This window comes from Ambystoma mexicanum, chromosome 4q (assembly GCF_040938575.1).
Source record: "Ambystoma mexicanum isolate Mex_15411 chromosome 4q, UKY_AmexF1_1, whole genome shotgun sequence".
Taxonomy (NCBI): domain Eukaryota; kingdom Metazoa; phylum Chordata; class Amphibia; order Caudata; family Ambystomatidae; genus Ambystoma; species Ambystoma mexicanum.
In genome coordinates, this window is record NC_090928.1 from 247,028,043 (window position 1) to 247,050,050 (window position 22,008).

The 22,008-nt window shown below is 48.0% G+C and overlaps 1 protein-coding gene across 2 annotated transcripts in view; it reads left to right on the forward strand.

Moving 5' to 3' along the window:
- The first annotated feature begins 1,165 nt into the window (after positions 1 to 1,165).
- The window catches only part of LOC138467638 (serine/arginine-rich splicing factor 7-like), an 88,953-nt gene continuing 68,110 nt past the window's right edge, over positions 1,166 to 22,008 (forward strand). For both annotated transcript variants that reach the window (XM_069607801.1, XM_069607802.1), the window contains exon 1: positions 1,166 to 1,299. In XM_069607801.1, coding sequence (XP_069463902.1) covers positions 1,275 to 1,299 — 25 coding nt within the window. In that variant the 5' untranslated portion in view covers positions 1,166 to 1,274. The remainder of the gene's footprint in view (positions 1,300 to 22,008) is intronic.

Genomic DNA, 22,008 nt, shown 5'->3' on the forward strand with positions numbered 1-22,008 from the left:
TAATAATAGTAACTGTGTTTAGAGTGATTTACAATAATAGTGCTGTAGTGTTTCAATCAGTGTATTTTAAAATAAATAATTATATACCTTGATACCAAAGCTCTGGTCAGTGTTTGCTTGTGATATTGTATCTGAGTGCCTATTGTGTATACTTTGCATATTGCCTAACTCTTCTTGAGGGAAGTCTGACTGCTCAGCCACAGCTACCAGGTAAATCTGGGTGGTACAGACTGCTACCAAGTGGGTTTACTGCCAACACCTGTAGTCCTAAATCTTTTGCAGTGGGTCCCCAAGGGAACTGCCCAGGTTTCTGCCTAACAATTTGTAAATGATGTTTTCATGATCGTGCATAGACTCTGATATATAAGTTATAAATATTATCAGTAGGATATGGTTGTACTGTATTTATCACAGTTTGTACAGTCAAGTTTGAAACGCATGAATTAATGTACAAACACGTTTTAATATTGTGACCATATTGTTTTGGAAAACATGTACACAATACATGTTTGACATTTAAAGCCTTACACAGTAACAGATTTTGGATTTAACTGTTTTTTAAAATGTTGTATTATGCTACAAAGCACAAGATGCAAATACTTAAATTGTTTCTATCCTGCAAACTTTCAGAAACGCACAGGCAGTTTGTTTTAAGATGTAACTTAAAATAAAAAAGCGACCATCATTGGACCATGTGATAGTTCAAATTAGAGGTGGAATTTAAACCGTTTATACATTGAGAGTAGTGGCCCAATATCACGAATCGCCGTGGAGTCTCTCAATTTTGTTTTTGGCGCTTCCCATTTTTATTTATAAAAAGGAGGATTATAATTTGAAAAACGAAAAGACAGACGCCACATCTGATATTTGTTTTACCGTGGCATGTTAAACCTTTTTTTGGGGCATGGCATGTGACACCTGCCAGTGGCACGTGTCACTTGCAGTGGTGACATGCAGTGGCACGTGTCACTGGCATATGACACATGCCATATTCGGCTCTGACCCCTACTGGACTTACCAGAAACCAAATAACAATCAACTATACGAAATGTGCTTTGCAATGGAGGAATCCCTCTCGCAAAGCCTTGCCTTCCAGCTCGTGCAAAAATTATGATGACGTGAAACCCACGTGATGCAGAGCAGCCCACGTGGTGAAGCGGACGTTGAAACCCACGTGATGTAGAGCAGCCCACGTGATGAAGTGGAGGCGGAGTGTTGCTGTTGTCGGTTTCTCGAAGAGGAACTAGAAAACTACCCTTTACCAAACGCTCATCATGCCCCGTTTCCAGGCAGCATCAGGTGAGTGCATGCGATCCAGCTCTTGTAGTGAATTTTATATGCATTTCTTTTAGTATCTATCAACTTAGACGTTCTTATCCCTTTGTTGTCATATTGTTAAGAGGAGCCATTTTGCAACCTCTAGGAATGCACGTTGAAGCTATAATTCCTTCCGTTGCACTTCACTTGTTGAAATTAAATATTGTAAGTACGTGATTTTCCAAACATCTGGTTTTGAAATTACACGGGGCAGCCTGTTGTTGGCATAGACACAGTAGCTGCTCCGAAGCTCATTTACGGTATGATTCAGGCTCTGTAATGCCTGCAGAGGCAATAACTGCTGTGCAGCTACTACACAGACCCTGCCCTGGTGTAAGTGACTATAATACCTGCACAGGCTAATGCTCGCAGACGCAGTAACTGCTGTGCAGCTGCTACACAGACCCTGTACATATATAATCGTACCTGCACAGGCTAAGGCTCGCAGACGCAGTAACTGCTGTCCAGCTACTACACAGAACCTGCTCCGGTGTTTATATATATATATATATATATATATATATATATATATATAAAATACCTGTGCAAGATAATGCTCGCAGAGGCAGTAACTGCTGTGCAGCTACTACGCACACCCTGCTCTGGTGTAAGTGATATATACCTGCACAGGCTAATGCTTGCAGACGCAGTGACTGCTGTGCAGCTATTACACAGACCGCGCTCTGGTGTAAGTGACTACATATCTAATAATACCTGCACAGGCTAAGGCTTGCAGAGGCAGTGCCTGCTGTGCAGCTGCTACACAGTCTCTGCTTTGGTGTAAGTGACTACATATCTAATAATACCTGTGCTGGCTAATGCTTACAGATGCGGTAACTGCTGTGCAGCTACCACACAGACCCTGCTCTTGGTGTAAGTTACTATGTGTGTGTGTGTATGTATATATATATATATATATCTGTGCCAGATAATGCTCGCAGAGGCAGCGACTGCTGTGCAGCTGCTACACAGACCCTGCTCTGATGTAAGTGACTACATATATAATAATACCTGCGCAGGCCAATGTTCACAGACGCAGTAACTGCTGTGCAGCTACTACACAGACCGTGCTCTGGTGTAAGTGACTACATATATAATACCTGCGCAGGCTAAGGCTCGCAGATGCAGTAACTGCTGTGCAGCTACTACAGACCCTGTACATATATAATAATACCTGCGCAGGCCAATGCTTGCAGACGCAGTAACTGCTGTGCAGCTACTACACAGACCTGCTCTGGTGTAATTGACTTTCACAAAGTGTTTGTTTAGGGGTGATGGAGTTCTTTCTATGACTTGTTTGCCGATTCTTGTGGTGTAGTACTCTTTTTTTAAATTTTTTTTTTGCTTTGAGGACTGTTGCTTTAGTCTTGTCTGGTGTATTGTTCTCTCCATTTTGTTTTCATTTTGCAGTTGTTTTTTCAGTTCCTCTGTGAACCATTTTGCTGCCAGTTTTTTTGGTGGTGTTGCTTTGAATGTTTAGCTGGTGCTAATTGGTCAATGGCCTTGGTGATCCAGTTGTTGAGTGTGTCTTCTGTTGTATCTATGCTTGTATCAGTGGGATCTCTTTCACCGAAGTTGTTGTGGTGGGTTGATAGCATGGCGGCCTCATCCGCTAGTTTTGTTGCAAAGTTGGGGTTGTAAGAAGATGGTCTGTAGATCAGTAGGAATACTATGTTGGATGGGTCGTTGAGTTCTATCTTGATTAGGAGGGATTCATAGTCTTCCATGTTGGTTGTGATGATTCAACATGCTCAGCTGTTTTTTGTGTATAATTGCGATTCCACCTCCCCTTCGGTTTTCCCTGTTGGTGTGTATTAATTTATAATTGTTGGGTATTGCTTTGTCCGTGATGGCTTTATAGTTGTCTGATAGCCAGGTTTCTGTAAGAAAGAGCATGTCTGTGCCTCCTTCGCTTAGGAGGTCATTGGTTTCTGTTGAGTTTTTTGCCATGGATCTAATGTTGAGGAGGCTGCAGTGTAGTTTGCTGGATTTCCCTTTTGTGTTGTTGTTAGTATTGCTTGTTTTGACCAGTGTCTTGTTGATTGGGTTTCCATTCCAGGCGGTTTGTTTTTCTCGGTTGAGTCTTTTGGGTGGGGTGGTTCTTTGTTGGTCAGTCGAGTAGACCGATAAGGTTTATGGCGGGGTTGGTTCGTTTCCGGGTGGTAAATGGGGTCCCTACTCCTCTGTTGTTCCAGTCTTGTTGATATAGGGGGTGTAGAGTGCGCGTGATGGTCTCCAATTTGTTCCTTGTTCTGGTTGGGGTATTTATTGTCCATGATGGAGACCGGGTTGGGATGGTGTATTAGTTGTCATCCGTTTGGTGTCCTGGTTGGGTCTGTATTCGTGAAGCTTGTTGGCTGTCGGTTCATTGTTGCTGTGCTGTTTTTGTTTACCACGTTGTCGTATGTGGACAGGTAGCAAGCATTGTAGTCTTTTTGCTCTGTTATTTGTATGTCTCCTTGGGCTATCTCAGATGTTTGTTGAGTTTTTGGGGCTGTGGGATCATGCTGGTCCATGCCTTCCCGAGTGGCTTGGGATTTCTTATTATTTCTATTGTCTTTTCTGGCTTCTTTGTCTTTCTTGTGGCGAGGCATGATGCGTGCGTTGTGTTCCTTAGTGGGCGTCCTCTTTTGATTGGTGTTTTTCATGGTCTTTTGGGGTTTAGTCTTTGCTGTTTGTGGTTTGTTGTTGCTTGTATTTGGTAGGTTGTGGGTAGTTGATGGGATTTTGTGGTTCTGTTTGTTTATTGCTTCTTTCTTTTTTGGATCCTTTTCTTTTTGATTTTTTTTTTTTTTTTTTATCCTGGAGGTACTTTTCGTTATAGTTGTTGATTATTGGATTTTGCGCAAAGCAAACATGAATATTGTGTGAAGGAGTGCATATGAATACTGGCATGTATTGCTGCAGTCATATTGGGGAGAATTCTCATTTCTGTGCTAATTCCCTTCAACCTTGGAGACCCACAGCTCTTTTGCTGGACTGTAGGACTTTTTAATTTTAACCCTGGAGTGAGTGAGACCCTTTTCCCAGTGCATCATGTGTTTTGACTTTTTGGATTATGTGTTTTCACTGTTTTGGGAGTCTGACAAACTCCATATGCATCTACTTTTTGTATGGTGACACACATCAACTTCAGTGCAGTGTCACTGAGAAATCCTTTAGATTTCTCATAAGGTTTAAAACACCTTTTCTTGTGTGAACTGCTGTTCCCAAGAATAGTAAAGTGAAAATGACTTTACTTACCTTTTCTCTTTGTGGGTCCAGCACACACCATCTTATGTGGAGTGTTGGGGGGGGTTACCTAGTAACCCCTTATCCTACATTCTCATGTAACATTTGTATGTTGCCCTCCCTACTTTTAAATGACTACTGGCAGTGGTTGAATTTTTCCTACAATTGTGTTTTTCTACCGCAGGCTGAACCCTCAGCTGCAGTATAGCACCCAGGGGTGACCATTTTATCAAAACGGCCACTGTCTTCTTTTTTTGCCATTTTCTGTGTGTGAGGTCTTTCTTGGGTTTTACTCTGTGCGTCAAACATATTGAAGCCCTTTGTTTGTCTTGCCGTTTGCACACTTCAGCCCTAAGTCCCGCCTCTGGCTCTAGTGTGTCTGGAAGGACAGGATGTGAGGGAGGGTCCCGAAACTCCCCTGTCCTTTGTCTCTAGGAATGCCTAAATGCAACCAGTCCTGAATGGCTTGCTGGCTGTCCTTTTAGGACAGCGACCTTGATGTGTGATTGACAGCCTAGGCTGTGAATGGATGGGAGAAACCTGCTTAAAAGTCGAGGGTTTTGGGACTAGCGGCAGAGTCGACCACTGGGAGAAACACCCGACGACGAAACCGTGAACGAAGCTTGCTGCATCCTCCTGGACCTTTTAATTGCCCGGTGAAGCCCTGTTGCTGTGCGGAAACTCCTTTTCAGACAGAGAAGCTCTGGGATGGACTTCTCCCCTTGAGTTAGTGGGACCAACTAACGTAGAGACTACCTCCACTGGACCATCTTCCCTGTCTGGCTGTGCTTCTTCATTGCTGCAAGAACCAAGTGCCAGGGGTCGAGTAATCCGTAGTCGAGTGAAACCTCTGAAATCCGGCTAGAAGCTCCAGGAGTCTCCTAAGGAGCCTCCAGAAGCAGGACGACCAGAGCTAGAGTCTCCTCACCATACCCAAGGAGTGAAGGAAGCCCAACCGGTACCAGAGATCCGCAACAGTGCTGTTTACGACCTCTGAAATACCACTGCAGGAGCCCTACAGATGTCCTCCCTCTTGTCCCCACGACTAAGGCTCAGAAATACGGGGTCTGCACCGCTGTAGCAGGACAGAAGCCAGCTGGACCACTCTTCTTCAAACCAGAGGTACTGTTTAGACTTAGGGTACTTACCTCACTGTCTTGTAGCCTGCAAGACATTTGATTCTAAGAAGTGCCTCAGCTCCATAGACTGTTTCAAATTGACTTTGGCTGTCCTGGGTCCCTGCAGACTCTTCTAGCCCACTGACTGATATGGTTTGTCCCTCATAGGTGGTAACTTGTTTTAGACTGTTACTGATGGGAAAGGCTTGTCTAGATTTCATTGGAAGATTTATTTGTCCTCACATATACTGAGAACCTGTTTAACCTTTTTCCTTCCTTAAACCTTTCCTTTCTGCAACCTCAGAATCTGCAAGTGTGATATATAAATGCCATTACTGTCCTTGTGATTGAAGTCACCCCATGGTGTAGCAATTGTGTAAGAAGCATATCCAAAGATTATCCACTAACTTGCTCTGATTCTGAAAAGTAATTTAAAAGTATATTTACATTGTTACATGAATTGCCTTTCTAAAGAACGCTTATTAAAACAATTATGTTAATTAAATGAATAACTATTTAAAACTGAAACCTTGAGTGCAAGTGTTACTTAGCTACTTGTATTCATCACAGATTTAATTTGTACAGCTCAGTTATCCCTCTTGAGATAGGTCTGGCTGCTCAGTCACACTGCCAACCTGTGTAGTTCAGACCTATACCAAAAGGTGGGCTTACCTAATACCAAGCAGATAAGTGTTGTGTAGTCTCACACAGTGGGGCAACACCAAGTCTTACCTAACAAGTCAGCATGGCAATGTATTGATTGTGAGGGTGCTGGGTTCCTGCTTTTGACTGGGATGGCAAAGGATTCTCACCCAGGGGGTGCATGCTAAGTTTAGGCCTCTTTCTTCCACTTTGGCCCAACATAGTCTCAGTTGGGGATTGTGAGGGTGATGGGTGCCTGCTTTTGACTAGGATGGCAAAGGATTCTCACGGGTGCATGACCGTGTTAGGCCTCTGGCTTCTACTTTGGCCCAACATAGTCTCAAGCTTTACACTTGCCACAGTGGGGGATCATTCAGCATAAGTGCAACTAAGCAAAAGCGGAATGACAATCTATATCGGCCCGCATATCATCCTACAAACTCTGATGTTCTGAAGTAATCAGTAAGTCATCCCCAAATCATCAAGAACAAACATGTTTCATGGCAATGCTCTCGAAGTAATTAGCAGGTCATCCCCAAATCATCAGAGACAAACGTGCAATCTCTTGAAGTGATCAGTAGGTCATCCTAAAAGGATCAGGAACAAAGAGTTTTCTAAAATGGGGATAATGTTAGCATATTCATTAAGTCATCCTAAGCTCATCCCCAAATCATCGTCCACCATTCTGAGATATTTGCTGATGACTTTAACAGCGTGATGACGTCTGATGATGTGGGAATGACTTCTAGTGTAGTTTGATGATCATCAGATGACCCCAGGCCGGTCTCAAAAGTCATCCTTTTAGACCAGGGTGGGACCTGCTGGATGTCCATAGTAGGCTCCAGATACAACAATGGTGAGGAAGGGGAAGAACCCCTGCAATGCGCCCCACCCCCCGCTCTCCCGTAACTTACTTCAAAGGAAAGAAAATGCGTTAGGAAAAGGAGAATTGGGGCCCAGCTGGGTTCAGTGTTCCCCGAAAGAAGAGGAATGTTTTCACCCACCGCCGCATGGTAAAGGAGAAAGTGGCATACACCTGAAGAAGAGATAAAAGGGTCTGCGCAACCCCGACACCATTTCTCTGCTGCCGGCATTGAATTTCTGGCCCCCGCACAGTCGGTACAAGCCTGCAATATGCCACCCTGTGGAAGACTGTACCATGATTCCGGGTGGAGGGAAATGAAATGCTCCGAGTCAGGGCGGTGGAAGTTGAATAACGCTGGCGGGTGGCGTCACATGCTTATGATCTCACTGCCTGTAGCCCCCATAGTCATCCCGGCACCACAGGCGGTGGGCGTCAATGTGCTCTGCGTTGGAGAAACGGGAAACTGAAATGCTGCATGACAGCGCTCTCTTCGTATTCCCAGGCCACTGGTGGCGAACATGTAAAGGGCTCTGTGTCGGCAGAGTGGCAACAGAATAAATATGGCCCTCCAAAGACCGAGGCCACCTGTCATGTGAAAGAGGAAGCACCCCATGCGGGGGTGAAAGGACGATGAAAGATCCTGTTGTCAGAGCTAACACAGCAGAGGCCGCCAGCCCCACACTTAAACCGGGCTGCCGGGGGGGGGTGAAATGTAATGCGCTCCCTGTCAGAGGGATGATAAGGGTCCGGGCCTCCGGCAGTGCTGCATTTGTGCTCCTGGCATCGGAGAAAGGGGAAAAATGTAGCACGCCATGTGGGTGCTATAAAACAGATGGGCCCCTGCACACGCTGGGCCACTTGGCACTTAATGTCGGCATGCTGCGTAGCAGGGTTTGGTTCGAATGAGGAGGCGAGGCTGTGGCTGCACCTACTGACCCACTCCTGACTGGAGGTGAGGAAATGCTAATGACCCTGACGTCCCCGGTGCCACAGGCAGTGATAAAGATGTAGCCTGGCGCGCCGGCACGTTGACAAAGGCAAGGTTGCACCAGAAAGGGTCCCAGGTCCCAGGCACAACAATGGTGTGATGTGCCCTGCAGCTCGACATCAGAGAAGTTGGAAACAAGGTCAGTACTCGGTGATATATTTTATTTGTATCGTGCTCATACACTTGTGTTTCAGAGCACGATAAGGCAAGGGAGGGGAACAAGGAAGGACCAAACGACGATCTTACTAGGCCCAGTTACATTGAGAATGCACAAATGGAGGGGAGAAGGAAGGGGGAAAGTGCAAGGGAGAGGTGGAAAGTGCTGAGCAAGGGATAACAACTGGTAGTACAGCCTGAATGGTGGTAAGTGTGAGGTTTAAAGCGCAGACAAGGGGTGTCTGATAAGTGCAGGTAAGAGGACTTTAGGGTTACAGATTACAGACCCAAGTGCAAGGGTTGCCAGGAGGCAGTGCGGGTGTGTGGATGGGTGGGCAGGGACCTGGGCCCGTAATCGGAGGGTATTCAGGTGCACGGAGCTGAAGCAGACGGATCAGCAGGGGAGAGGAAGAGCAAAGGCAGAAGCAAAGAGGGAAGGTCTTGAGGTGCTTCCAAGAGGGTTCTCCTCAAGTTTCAGAGTGGCAGGGAGGCTGTTCCAGGGAGGCCCCAGCTGAGGAAAGAGATCTACCCACTTGTTGCTTGGAGAAGCGACTGACCCTGAGGGAGGTGGAGGAGCAAAGAGCTCGAGTGGGAAGGTATTTACGGAGGGAGAGTTGAAGGTATTTTGGACCCAGGCCCCAGAAAGCCTTGTGGACAATGTAGAGGATCTTGAATTTAACCCTTGCCTCCACTGGGAGCCAAAGAAGAGATTTCAGGGCTGGAGAGATACGGTCCCAGGGCTTAAGGCCAAGGACAAGTTTCGCAACCCTGTTCTGGATGAGTTGCAGAGAGTAGAAGCAGGCATAGTTAGAAAAAGGCTGTTGCAGTAGTCTAATGAGAACAAGAGCTCTAGAGACACTAAGCTACTGGGGGCAAGGAAAGGAAGAATACCTCTGAAGAGGTGCAGTTGATAGTTTGACTTCTTAGAGACGTGTCATGACCCTTGCCCCTGGCCCTCACTGCCAAGTCAGCCTTCCAGTTAGTTCATCTCGGAAAGGAAATCCAGAGGAAGCAATTTTCAAAAAAGGGTGTATTAAGGATTTTATTATACCCAATACATTTTTTCTTTGTACATTTTTTCTTTGTCAATTAATCTGCACTGTAGCAATTTTTATTTTATATAGCAGGAATATTTTAAAAACATCACAATTTAGTAAAAATCATCCTAATAAATCATACAACCATTTATCCGCATTCATACCACATCCATCCAAAAACTCATACACCTCATCAACAAAGGTAAAAACATATAGCAAATATAACAATTCATCCACAATTTCATAACAATACAATCAATTTTTGTGCAAAACAACGCATAGTGCAAGGCCACAACAGGTTTTTAAGTGGACCGCAGCAACAACACTTAATGCATGACCATGGTAGATTTTGAAAGCAGTGGTCAGCAGTCAGGATAGGCCAAACAGAATCTTCATAAGCAGCCTTATCCTAGGTTTTTCTCAACTGGCTTCGACGTGTAAACGATGGTTTAAAACGTCTTCATCAGGAGATTAAGGGTAGTTGTCTAAAAGCAAACACAAATATAGGGGCCCATCAATTCCCTGTCCAGCACTAATTGCAAGTGAAAGAAGAAAAAGAAGAGGCCAAGTGCAAGAAAAGTGGAAAAAAGGAATAAATACATCACTCCACAACACTAGAATGCAGACATGAGTTGTTCTGCTGCTGTCCTGCTAGAAGTAACCCAATGTCTGCATCTATTGGGATTAAAGAACTCGGGGTGTCATGCATGGAGTGCTACCAAAGAAAATCAGTGTCCCTAGACCAGGGGTGCACAACTGATTTTGACAGAGGGCCGAAAGTACCTTACATGAGGGCTATAGTGGGCCGAAAAGTAAATGTGGGCGGGGCGGTAGGCGGGGCGTGGCAGGAGGCTTTTTAAACCCCCAATTTGTACTAAACACATGGAAAAAGAATGTTTTTGAGGGGTAACGATTTTTATTTGCATTTCAAACTTACATTTTGTACTACACATTTTCCATTGTTATAATTTATTTCTATTTAGTTATTGTATCTTGCCTGTTTAATTAACTTATATATATTTTATTGACCCTAGATACACTATGCCCCATGGCCCCCTCACCCCAACCAAACGCTATGCCCCATGGCCCTCACCCCCAACCAAACGCTATGCCCCATGGCCCTCACCCCCAACCAAACGCTATGCCCCATGGCCCTCACCCCCAACCAAACGCTATGCCCCATGGCCCTCACCCCCAACCAAACGCTATGCCCCATGGCCCTCACCCCCAACCAAACACTATGCCCCATGGCCCCCTCACCCCCAACCAAACACTATGCCCCATGGCCCCCTCACCCCCAACCAAACACTATGCCCCATGGCCCCCGGACCCCAACCAAACACTATGCCCCATGGCCCCCTCACCCCCAACCAAACACTATGCCCCATGGCCTCCTCACCCCCAACCAAACACTATGCCCCATGGCCCCCTCACCCCCAACCAAACCCCCCAACTCAGCACACACACAAACATGCACCCATACAGACCCGAACCCCCACCCCAGCACACAAACATGCACCCATACAGACCCGAACACCCCACCCCCCAACTCAGCACACACACATGCACCCATACAGACCCGAACCCCCCACCCCCCAAATTAGCAAACTCTCAAACAAGCACCCATACAGACCCGAACCCCCACCCCCCAACTCAGCACACAAAAAACATTCAAATCAAAACATTCATACACATCCGACACCACCCCACCCCCGCATCTCAACATGCACACAAAATACATTCAAATACAAACATTCACACCCCCCCCACATCTCAACATACACACAAAATACATTCAAATACAAACATTCACACACCCCCCCATCTCAACATACACACAAAATACATTCATACACATCCGACACACCCCCCCACCCCCGCATCTCAACATACATTCATACACATCCGACACACCCCCCCACCCCCGCATCTCAACATACACACAAAATACATTCAAATACAAACATTCATACACATCCGACACCCCCCAACCCCCGCATCTCAACATACACACAAAATACATTCAAATACAAACATTCATACACATCCGACACCCCCCCACCCCCGCATCTCAACATACACACAAAATACATTAAAACACACACATCCGACACCCCCCCACCCCCGCATCTCAACATACACACAAAATACATTCAAATACAAACATTCATACACATCCGACACACACACCCCCCGCAACATACACACACAAACATAAAGCAAAACAAACCCGACACACAAACACAAACAGACCACTTACCGGAGGCGTGCTGGAAGGCAGGCAGGTAAGCGGCGGGTAAGCTGGAATCGTACTACGGCTGGCGTGGTCCAAGGCTGAAATGCCTTCCGGCATCAAGCCTTATGGACCACGCCAGCCGTAGTGCCGCCCTCCATTAGGAAAGTCTTTGTGCCTCGCGGGCCGGTCAAAAGGGCATGGCGGGCCGCAACTGGCCCGCGGGCCGTATGTTGTGCACCCATGCCCTAGACCAACCAGGTGTGGATCACGAGTAAGGCAAAGTCAAATTTATTTAATCCAGCTCAAGTGAAAAAGATCAAATGGGAAGGTAACAATACCCACATGCAAGTGTTTTAGAAAGCCTTTTTTGAGGACAAAACTTTTAAAGAACCAACCTTGTCAATTGTAATTCGAATCGGTCCATTCAGTAAATTTTGTGCGAAACAGAACCACTGTCATACAATTTGGCAATGTTCTGGTAGATGTTCCTGCAAGTCAGATGGCTAGAGTTGGACTCCAATCTATAGGGGTTGTAAATAAAGTAATATCAGAGACCCTAAACAAAATAGTTTCATAATATTGCATGAATGTCTTATCCTTATGTAGGGGAAAGAAAGGGGTTCTAAACCTAGGGACATTGTCCAAAATTCAGCGTGAGGCTCCACACCAGACTGAGGCCTCATTGGCCGTGTAAAGAGTAATTATATACATTTTTTTAAAAAATTTACAAATGCCAGGATGTCCAATTTAGGCTGAAAATGCATGGGGAGAGTGGAGAAAACCCCCCTCCCTCCTCCTAATCTGCACCCAAGAGTTACAACTAAATAAACAAAATAAACGATGGGCAAGAGCTTCAAGGGACTATTTACCTGCAGTAAGCATTCCATGGAGTGCATCGCCGCTACTCGAGCGGGACCCAGAGTTCGCTGTTGGCTCCAGTCATCTATACCGCGTCCGTTCGGGAGAGAGACGCGCATCTAACTTGCCTGTGCTAGCCCGCCCATTAAGAGCAGCTGGCTACCTATCACGTGGGTACCCTACACCACGTTGATAGGAGAGTGCCCAGCCGAGTAGAACACGTGAGTTTCCCACGTGAATACGTCGGTAGTGTACACTTTAAACTACGTTCTTAAGGACGCTGTAAAACCCAAATCTCACGTGATCGTTAATCCACGCAACGCGGAACATAGACCACGTAGTATACAATGCTGCAGTTGCCACGGCAACCAATTACTCCAACCTGATTGGGTAATGTGCCGCGCCAACAAAAAAGTAAAATGGCACTTAATCGTTGGTGCGCACACTCGCACACAGCTTGTGAATGCTGGGCAACGTAGTTTTAACGCTATTGTTAACCCGGCAACCAATCACCCGAACTAAGTCGGGTAATTTAGTTGGTGCAGAGAGACTAACTCGACTACTTTGTCTTGTGGGAAAATGAAACCCAGTCGTAAGCCAACCCTGATGAATATGCATCTCTCAGAGAGCGTTTCTTGAGAAATATACAAATGGGTAATGACTTTTAAAGCATATGCAAAGAACAATCCCCGCATTTAAATGATGCCCATCCCTATGACCTACACAGTATTGGAGGGTCGGAAGTTCCCAGCAAACAGGTAGCCATGGCAACACCACAGTTCTAATATGACCCGGCAGTACACCGAGTATAAGGGAGATAGTGATAGACAAGGAATGTTATAAGCCTACATGCCAAGGTTCTAAGGTATTTAACCCTTGGGTCAAAGTTTTTAAATTGAAGGGCCATAATTCTTCTTTGTAGGCTAGGTTTTTTAGGATTTGGGTTGAATTATTCCCAAAAAAGCCTTCCAGTTAGTGCCAGGCCAAATGCCTTAAAACCTCATCCAAGACTCTCTTGCAGTGAGTCCTGGCGCCTTTGGCGCCAGGCTCATAAACATCATGAAGACCAACATTAGAATGGGACTAACTTGGGACTATTTAACTTGGGGGCGGGGAGGATGGCGGGGGGGTTCAGCCACCATGGAGGCACACACATAGCTCAGTTACAAGGAACTGAGCTATGTGGTCTAGTCTTTTGGGTGTGGCAGGCTTGGGACTACTTTACCTGGTCTACTTTACCTGAGACTATTTAAACCACACCCAAACAGCAGAACATGCTTTGCGTTATTCTGCTGTGGGCAGCGTAACGCTCACCGTGTCCAGTTATTTGATGCCAGATTACCTGAAACCAAGGACCTGCAGAGAGGGAAGGAACACTACGAAACTTACCTGGAACAATATCCTGTCTTCAATCCATCGCCGACTTCAGTTCCACTCACCTAAAGGTACGAACTCCATCATCCGGCACCGCATGCATCCTGGAATACCATTACCTGGAAAGAGGAGAAAGAAAGACAGCATTAGTAAGCGTTTACTCACGTTTACTCCCGAATGAAGGAAGCCACACAATTCTTACCTGGTAGTCATCTCCTGGTCAGTATCATTGCTGGAACATTACAGCGCTTGGCGAGGAACATCGCAACCTGCAAGGAGAGAAAAGACACAGGTTAGCAATATAAAAGGCGAAAGAGCGCCGCACATCGCACATTACTCACCGGACAGCATCGCGCACACTGTGCTTTCGCCTACCGGCCCATGCTCATCTTCAAACTGCATGACAACACCAAAATACCTTTCCATACCTAAAAGAAAAGAAGCAAGACATTATTATTCGAACTAAGAGGAACATAAGAACTGCTTATAAAGACTGTAAAGCAGCAAACCTACGGAGTGGCAGCAGGCCTGGATTCCCACAGGGGGGCTTGCACCAGTGCAGTAACTTGGTCGCTGCTCGCCCCCCACATCTATGCGCCCCTGCCACGAGGAGCAGGACAGAGAATCCACCTTTTACAATATTAAGGTGAGGAGAAGGCCCAATGGGGAGGAAGGAGTTGAGGCCAAGGGAGGTGGGAACACATAGGCAATCTGGTATTGAATCCAGCTCTCCTATATTGCAGACCCATCTTTAACGAGAGGCCTTACCAAGGGACCGGGAGAGGGTCAGAGAGTGCAAATCATCCAACCAGGGCTGGGTGGCGTCCCCGTGGATACCAGGTGAGCGTAACAAGACGTCAGAGATGTGAGGAGAACAGGAGAGTGGAGTCGAAGAGGACACCGAGGTTCTTAGCGTCACAGGTGGGAGCAGGAAAAGGGCCAAGGGAGGCCGGCCAGAGAGTGACCGGAAAGGAGGGTACAGGTGTGCCGATGATGAGAATCTCAGTCTTACTGGCATTAGGGCAGAGATCCTTGGCGGCACACCATTCCTGGATGGCAGACAGTCGGAGATGAGGGAGGTAGAAGAGGTGGTGAGGGAAGCCTTAAAACAAGCGGAGTCATCCGCATAGCAATGAAAGTTGGAGCACAGAGCGGGGATGTGGTAGACACGATGGGCCAGGTATTGGTTGAACAGCCAGGGAGAGAGGTTGGACCCCTGGGGAACACCACAAGTAGAGTGAGATGGAGGAAAGGAAGGACCCTAGTTGGACCTGGGATGGTCGATCAGAGAGGAAAGAGGTCAGCCAGGCCAGGGCCTGATCGATGATGCCCAGGTTATCACAGAGACTGTTGGGCAGGATGGCATGGTTTACCATGTCAACGGCTGAAGAGAGATCGAGTGGGATGAGGACAGAAGGGATGTTAGTCAAGGTTGGAGAGCAGGTCTTCACAGATGTTCAGGAGAGCAGTTTCCGTACTTCTGGCAGCTCTGAAGCCAGACTGATGGTCATGGAGATAACCAACGGAGTCGGTCTGAAGATTAAGCTGGGAGATGGCCGGCTTTTCCTAGAGTTTGCCTAGGAAAGGAGTGATAGAAATCAGGCAATAGTTAGCTGGGCAGGAGGGGTCGGCTGTAGGCTTTGTGAGAAGAGGGTCCACAGGAGAGTGCTTCAGAGGGGAGGGGAAGACTCCAGAGGCAAAGGAATGGTTACTGAAGTCGGGAAGGGTGTTGATGTGGTCCTTGATGGTTTTGGACGAACAGGGAAATACCTGTTTTGACAAGACTTTCATAGGTTGGACTTGTCTGGAAATCTCATCACGGGAAAACGAAGGAAAAGATGAGGAGGGAGGAGAGGCGGCTGCAGAGGGGTCAGAGAAAACAGAGCGAAGGGGCGGGAGGAGGCGAGGACGAGAGGGTGGACAGGATGTCCTGGGTTTTTTAGATTACATGAGGCCAGGGCCGTGCAAAGGGCCTGGGAGGCGACAGGAGAGGTAGAGACTGCAGCAGGGTTGTCCAGCACCTTGCAGATTTTAGCGGAGTTGTTAAATGCTGCAGAGATGTGGGCTTGGATATGGGCTCTCTTCTTAGTACGGATACAGAGCCGGTATTGCCTTTGGAGCAGGCGGCAGGCCAGTTTGTCAGAGGATGCACAGGAAGCTCGTCCTTTCCTCTCAGCCACCCTACATTTGCGTTTAAGGGTGACTAGGTCAGAGTCATACCATGAGTTGCACTTGGACTTCACAAGCGGATCCTCATGACTGGGGCAAGAACATCAAGAGTATCCGAGATGAGTAGAACGTGGAAAGGACTGTCAGGATGTGAGTCAGCCCGAAGTAGAGGAGGGGGAGAGAAAGTGGTGGCAAAAGCCTCAACTGACACACGCTTCATAGGTCGGATGACCGAGAAGGTAGGTGGAAGTATTGGAATAGGCTTGGCCTGAGGGAGAGATGTGAGGAAAGAAGAGACTGATCACTCCAGGAGAGAGAAGTAATGAGAGGGATAGAGGGGGGAGGGATCAGAGCATCAGGAGTGTGTCCTGCAGAATGAGTTGGGCCAGAGGAGAGACTAGAAAGAGAGTCACAGAGGTTGTAAAAAGAGTCCGGATGAGTGACAGGAAGCATCCATATGTATGTTGAAGTCTCCAAGAAGGACGAGTTGAGTGGTCGAGGCCAGGAGGGAGGCAGAGAAGTCTGCCCACTCATCTGACCAGGTGGCTGATGGATAGTAGTCACGGTAAGAGAGTGGCCAGGAGAGGGAGAGTGCCCACAAACAAGACCTTCAAAGAGGAGTATGCCTGCATAGGAATAACAGAGGCAGGAATCCACTCAGAGAAGATCAAGGCTACACCACCTCCGGAACGGTTGCGTCTGGGTGCAGATGATTTTGTAGCCATCCAAGAGGAGAGTGTCAAAGCTCGTGACAGAGATGGCCATGAACCATGTCATGTCTCTGTGAGATCGAGGACATCGAGGTCAAGTTCTTAGTGGAGGCGAGAGTGTTTGACAGTTGAGTGAGAATTGAGAGTGCTAATATGGAGAAGGTTGCCTTCCTTGACTGACTTCTGGGGAGCATCTGTCAAAGACAAGGTTGACCTTGGACCATGACGGTGCCATTCAGGTAGACCTTAATGATGACCTTAGAGGAGTGGAAGGGGTCCAGGAGTGCCTCCCAATGGGTGCCACCATTAATGGTGAGGAAGAGAAAGGAGAGAGCACAGACACCATATGAGGAGTCCAGAGGTCCTGCAAAGGAACGACAAGAGGATGTCGGTGAGGGTCTGTCTGGAGGAAGAGCTGGAGTAGGTGTCGGCGATAGGGAGACCAGGGTTAAAGGCCAAGATATCCTTTTTGAACTTCTTCCTGCTGCCAGATTTGGCGAGAAGGGTCGGATAGTCAATGGAGAAACAGTACAGAAAATGGGACCGACACGGAGTGGCATAGGTTTTGTGGAGGTGGGGGAAGAAAGAGGGTAGGGGAGGGAGGGTAAGGGGTAGACGAAATGTGGGGGGGGGAGCAGGAAGGGGTAGCACCGGGTAGTCACTGGGCACAGCTAAGTTCCAAACAGCAAATGTTAACCACAGCTAAGTTCAAAACAGCAGCAGCTGTTACAGCGAAGTTCAGAACAACAGCAAAAGTTGTAAACGCAGTCCAGTCACAGGCCCTACATGTGGGGAAAAAGGGTGAGATGAGGTGAAGGTGGAAAAAGTCAGGGGGCAGAATGATTAAATAGGGGTGACTAACCCATGATTGCAGAGGTGATGGTGTCAAGGTAATTCAGGGTTTCAGGAAAAAGTTAGAGCACCATCCTCAAGGTGCATAGATGGGGACAAGGGAGGCCTCCCGCACCGAGCGGAAAGGGAGCAGACAGTGGGCTATGTTGCGGGCCTTAGGTGTCTCGGGTCGGTTGCTGGAATTTGTGGAAGAACACCAGCTAACCAATTGGGATGGGGGAGCAGGCTCAGCAGGCAAGAGAGGGCTGAAACATTACTGCAGGGTGGCCATCTCTGCAGGGCCTCGAGGCCCAGGACAAACAAAGTGTGCAAGGTGGCAACAGCAGCACACAGGCCAGATCAGGGCGATACTCGGAGGCCAATTACAAATGAAAATACAAAATTTCAAATAGGCATTCGGAATCCGGTCCCTTGCGCCGAGATGCGCGCATCAGAAGTGCACCCCATAAATATGCTTACCGTGTGTGGGGTGGGGGGCAAAGGAGGTCCCAGGTAGCACGATGAAGGGTGAAGAGGGAGCTGTGCAGCAGGTCTTCAGACAGGGCTGCAGGAGCTGGTGAAATGAAAGATCATTTTTGTGCCAGTGCAACAGGATGAAGGGGGGGGGAGATCAACACGCCTGCACATCGGGAGGGGAAATGGAAGCACTATAGGTTGGTGTAAGGCCCTCCACTAATCAGGCTGCCCGTGTTGACAATTGGAGCGCCACGTGCCGAGGCACCAGAGCATAGGAGGGCAGGCAAGAACACTTAACAGTCCACCCTGGCATAAACCTGAAGGAAGACCTTTGACGACTAACGTTTGGACATTGGAAAACGAGCTCCTGCAAACTGGAAGGAGTTTACAGAAGCATCTCTCGAAGACTAGCAGTTAGTTTTGAGTTTGCCAATGGGACACTTTGGTTCACCTTTCCTTAGCTGGAACAACAAGTTAAGAAGTCAGAAGGAGAGGCCCATGCTCAAGACGAAGCTCTGTGAATCCTGCCATCAGAAAGGGCCTGGGCTGCGACGGGACGAATACAATGCTGCATAGGACTTTCTGTTATAATACGCCTGCCCAATGAGCCAGAATGCTCTCCACTGGGGCACCTCTCATGCATATCCCATGGCAGAACTAGGCTGAGTGAAAGGATTAAGGTACGCTCGGAGGCGGAGCAGGGGGGGAAAAACTGTATCACCCTGCAAAAAGAGATCCTGGGCCCGGCGATGACATGCCTGACTTGGGACAGAAACGGAAAGTGCTCCAGACATCGTAGTCTCAGGAAGTGTGCCCCTTATCATCGGCGCTATGAAACGCAGGGAAAGCACATAACCCCACGGCTCCGGCGGTGAAATCTAAAGTGCTCCAGGCACTGGAGCAGCAGGGAAGTGGAGAAGCACTTCCACCAAGGGTCCAAGCTAGCAGCAGGAGACTTTCAGTTTTGCTCCATGCCAGAGCTCCCTGTCGAGCGGAGTGCCCCAGGGTGGCGCAATAGCCCCCTGCAGACCCCGGGTCATAAGGGCAGCGAATAAGTACAACACTCCAGGTCAGCAGAGCAAGTCCATACAGCCGGGGTGCCCAGCGGTACGACTCCATGTTGGATCTTGAACTGATGGTGCCAGTCCATCAAGCACTAGGGAGAGAGAACTAAGCATCCTTTACTGCTGGCAGTGCAATGCCAACTACTCATGCCTGGGGAAGCTAAATAAAGAAGTGGCCTGAACATCCTGCCACCAGCATCGCCCTGGCACTGGTGTGCCCCCTGCTGGGCCTGCCATCCATGGACCAGGCCAATGTGGTCCTGGGTACGATCTCTGCAACCCCTCCCCGAGCTGGTACATCACCGGACCTATAGTCCTGCCTGCAGACTGGCCGGGACTGCTGCGGCTCCATCCGCAGCAGTGACTCCTGCCTGGGGGAGAAGTGTCCCAGACACCTTATCTGTGTCCGGACAACCAATGTCTCTCGGTCCTCAAGCCCACTCCCCAGAAGTGCCCCCTGTCCCACGACAGGGAAGAGACTCTCCTGCCTGGGGCGGGTATAACCAAGGAAGAGGGGAGTAACACGCTGCCACCCCTGCCTTGTCAACATCATGTGGCGCAGCCTAGACCCCCTGCTACATGTGTCTCGCTGCCTGCCCCAACATCATTGGAGTAAGCCGATGAGCCCCCAGGTGCGGCTTTACCGGCCTTTGAACTGTAACACCAACGTACCTAGACCCGTGGAAATGACTATCTTGAACGGACACTATAGCAAAGTGAACTGGTCTCCTGCAAGTCTCAGTAGACTTGTTTAGATGCTGGGGGCCTGCATGTAAATGTGCGTGGTCCCAATTAAATGGAAGTGAAACTGTATTCCCGTAAGTTTGGAGGCATGCTCTAAATGGCGTCAGCAGCTAGCAATGGTGTCATTCAGTGGTGGAAGTTCCACTGCCCCCAGGTTAATAAAGGGTTTTGTAACATGTGGTCGAACTGCCAACATTCCACCGGCAGTTCGCCAACCGCGACTGTCACCCGCGGGCTATCTGTAGAGTGTTGATATTTGTTGTGTCTATAACTATGTGAGCCCCATGTGCGTAGCAGTGGTGTATGCCCTTTGTTGTTGTTCCTACATTTCTGATGTAGCCCAAGTAATGTTTTTCTGTAACGGGAGAGGGGGCGGTGGGATCATTTATGTTTCAGTAACATTTGTTTGTTATGAAAAGCAGTGTGGTGTGTGTTGCCCCTTTAGGGAATGTGTCTCTCACCTGTGTATTGCCCTTTTAACATGGCCCAACCTAATAAATGAGCCCCTGCGAGCACATGCACCAGAACGGCTGCAGACTCCCAAAGAGAAACGACAGGTCCGTCTCTCATTTAGGACTGCAGGTCTACACCATGTGAGCACAGGCCTGCAGGCCATGCTGCCGTGGGACCCTTGTGCCAGCAAGGTGGCAGAGGTCCTCATGGGTATGGCCTGCTCTGCCCCCACTCAAGACTGTCTCTCCCCCGCCCCCACTGGCATCCCCAGAGGCACTAGGCCCCCAAGTGCTGATGCCCCATAGCACCCTGTGGCCTGCTGAATGCCCATAGCAGGCCCCATATACTACGAGCACCTGTTTAGGAGCACACAAACACGCTACCTTTGTCCCAGTAAATGCATTTTAATGCGTGATGGCAGAACATTTCTAAGAGACCCAAAATGCCAGCAGTTAACTAGAAATCATATGCCAATTTCCATGTCATTTAAAGTGAGTCTAATGAAGTCCCCTTATAAAGAGGATTTTGTGTGTTGCTGTAGTTGCACTGGCCCTATTCATGAATAACTGTCACGGGACACAAGCTGCTTGCTCACTGGGATCCGCTCGTGGACTGACTTGTGATGTTGCGTGATGCCATATTTTATTCACAGAACGTGCTGCTTTTTTCATAACAAACATGACACATGTCTCTCTCTCTCTTTCTTCTATATAATCCTTGATTTATGAGCAGTGTTCTTATAAAACGCTCAGCCTCGCGGTTAGCCCGTGGCCCCAAAGGAGTAATTTTCCGATGGCGAATGCCACAGGCTTACAGAAACAATCAGAAGCCCTCCTCTGGAAATGGGGGTTCCTTATCTGAGCAGATTTGTTCGGGGTTCCCATGAGCAGCGAAAATCTTCTCCATCGCCGGTAATACGTCGGTTAACGGCCGTTGAAGCTGCGAGTTCCTCCTCCGGATGTCTGGACCACTGGTCAGTCGGGACCAGAAAGTGGTTCTCCCGACTCGACCCAAAGTCAATGTGTAGCTTGTCTTCATGGATTGAATTACTGGTGCCCTCTGCTCCTGCATTGCAGCCTGACACCACATGCACACATGACTTCATAAAATCTTCCACCTGTTCCTTCAGTTCCAGGAACCAAACCTTCTGCCTTATCTAAGCCTTTGTTTTGGCTGCCCCTCTGTGCCCATGATGGGCTGAGTTTATTACTTTTGGTATTGGTTTGGTGGGGATGACCAACTTCGATCCACACCACAGTATAATGTCCGCAGTGATCTCAATAGCTGTTCTAGGGCTACACTTGTGATTTGTCCCGATTTATCAATACTTGTTTCCACTAATAATTGCTTGCTGCATTATTATAAAACATTCATCCTCTTCTGATGCTTCTTTGATTTATTCTATTGACAGAGTTTAGGACCTCTGCCTCTGTCACTAAACAAGCATACTGTTCCGTACCACATTCTTCCTCCACTGACTTGGGACTTTGAGGAAATGAACACCTGGATAAGTAGTCTGCTGCTTTGTTGCCCCCTGGGCAATACATTAGTCACATCATACTCTTGGAGTTCCAGCAACCACTATTCAATCTCTGCTGGGGGTCTTGATGATGACCCCAACATGATCAGGAAGAGTGCCTTGTGGTCGGTGACAACTGGTACTGGCTTGCTGTAGATAAAAAGGTGGTGGCGCGCTCAATCTAGGAGTGTTGGTACTAGGTGGCGCAGTTAGCTCTAC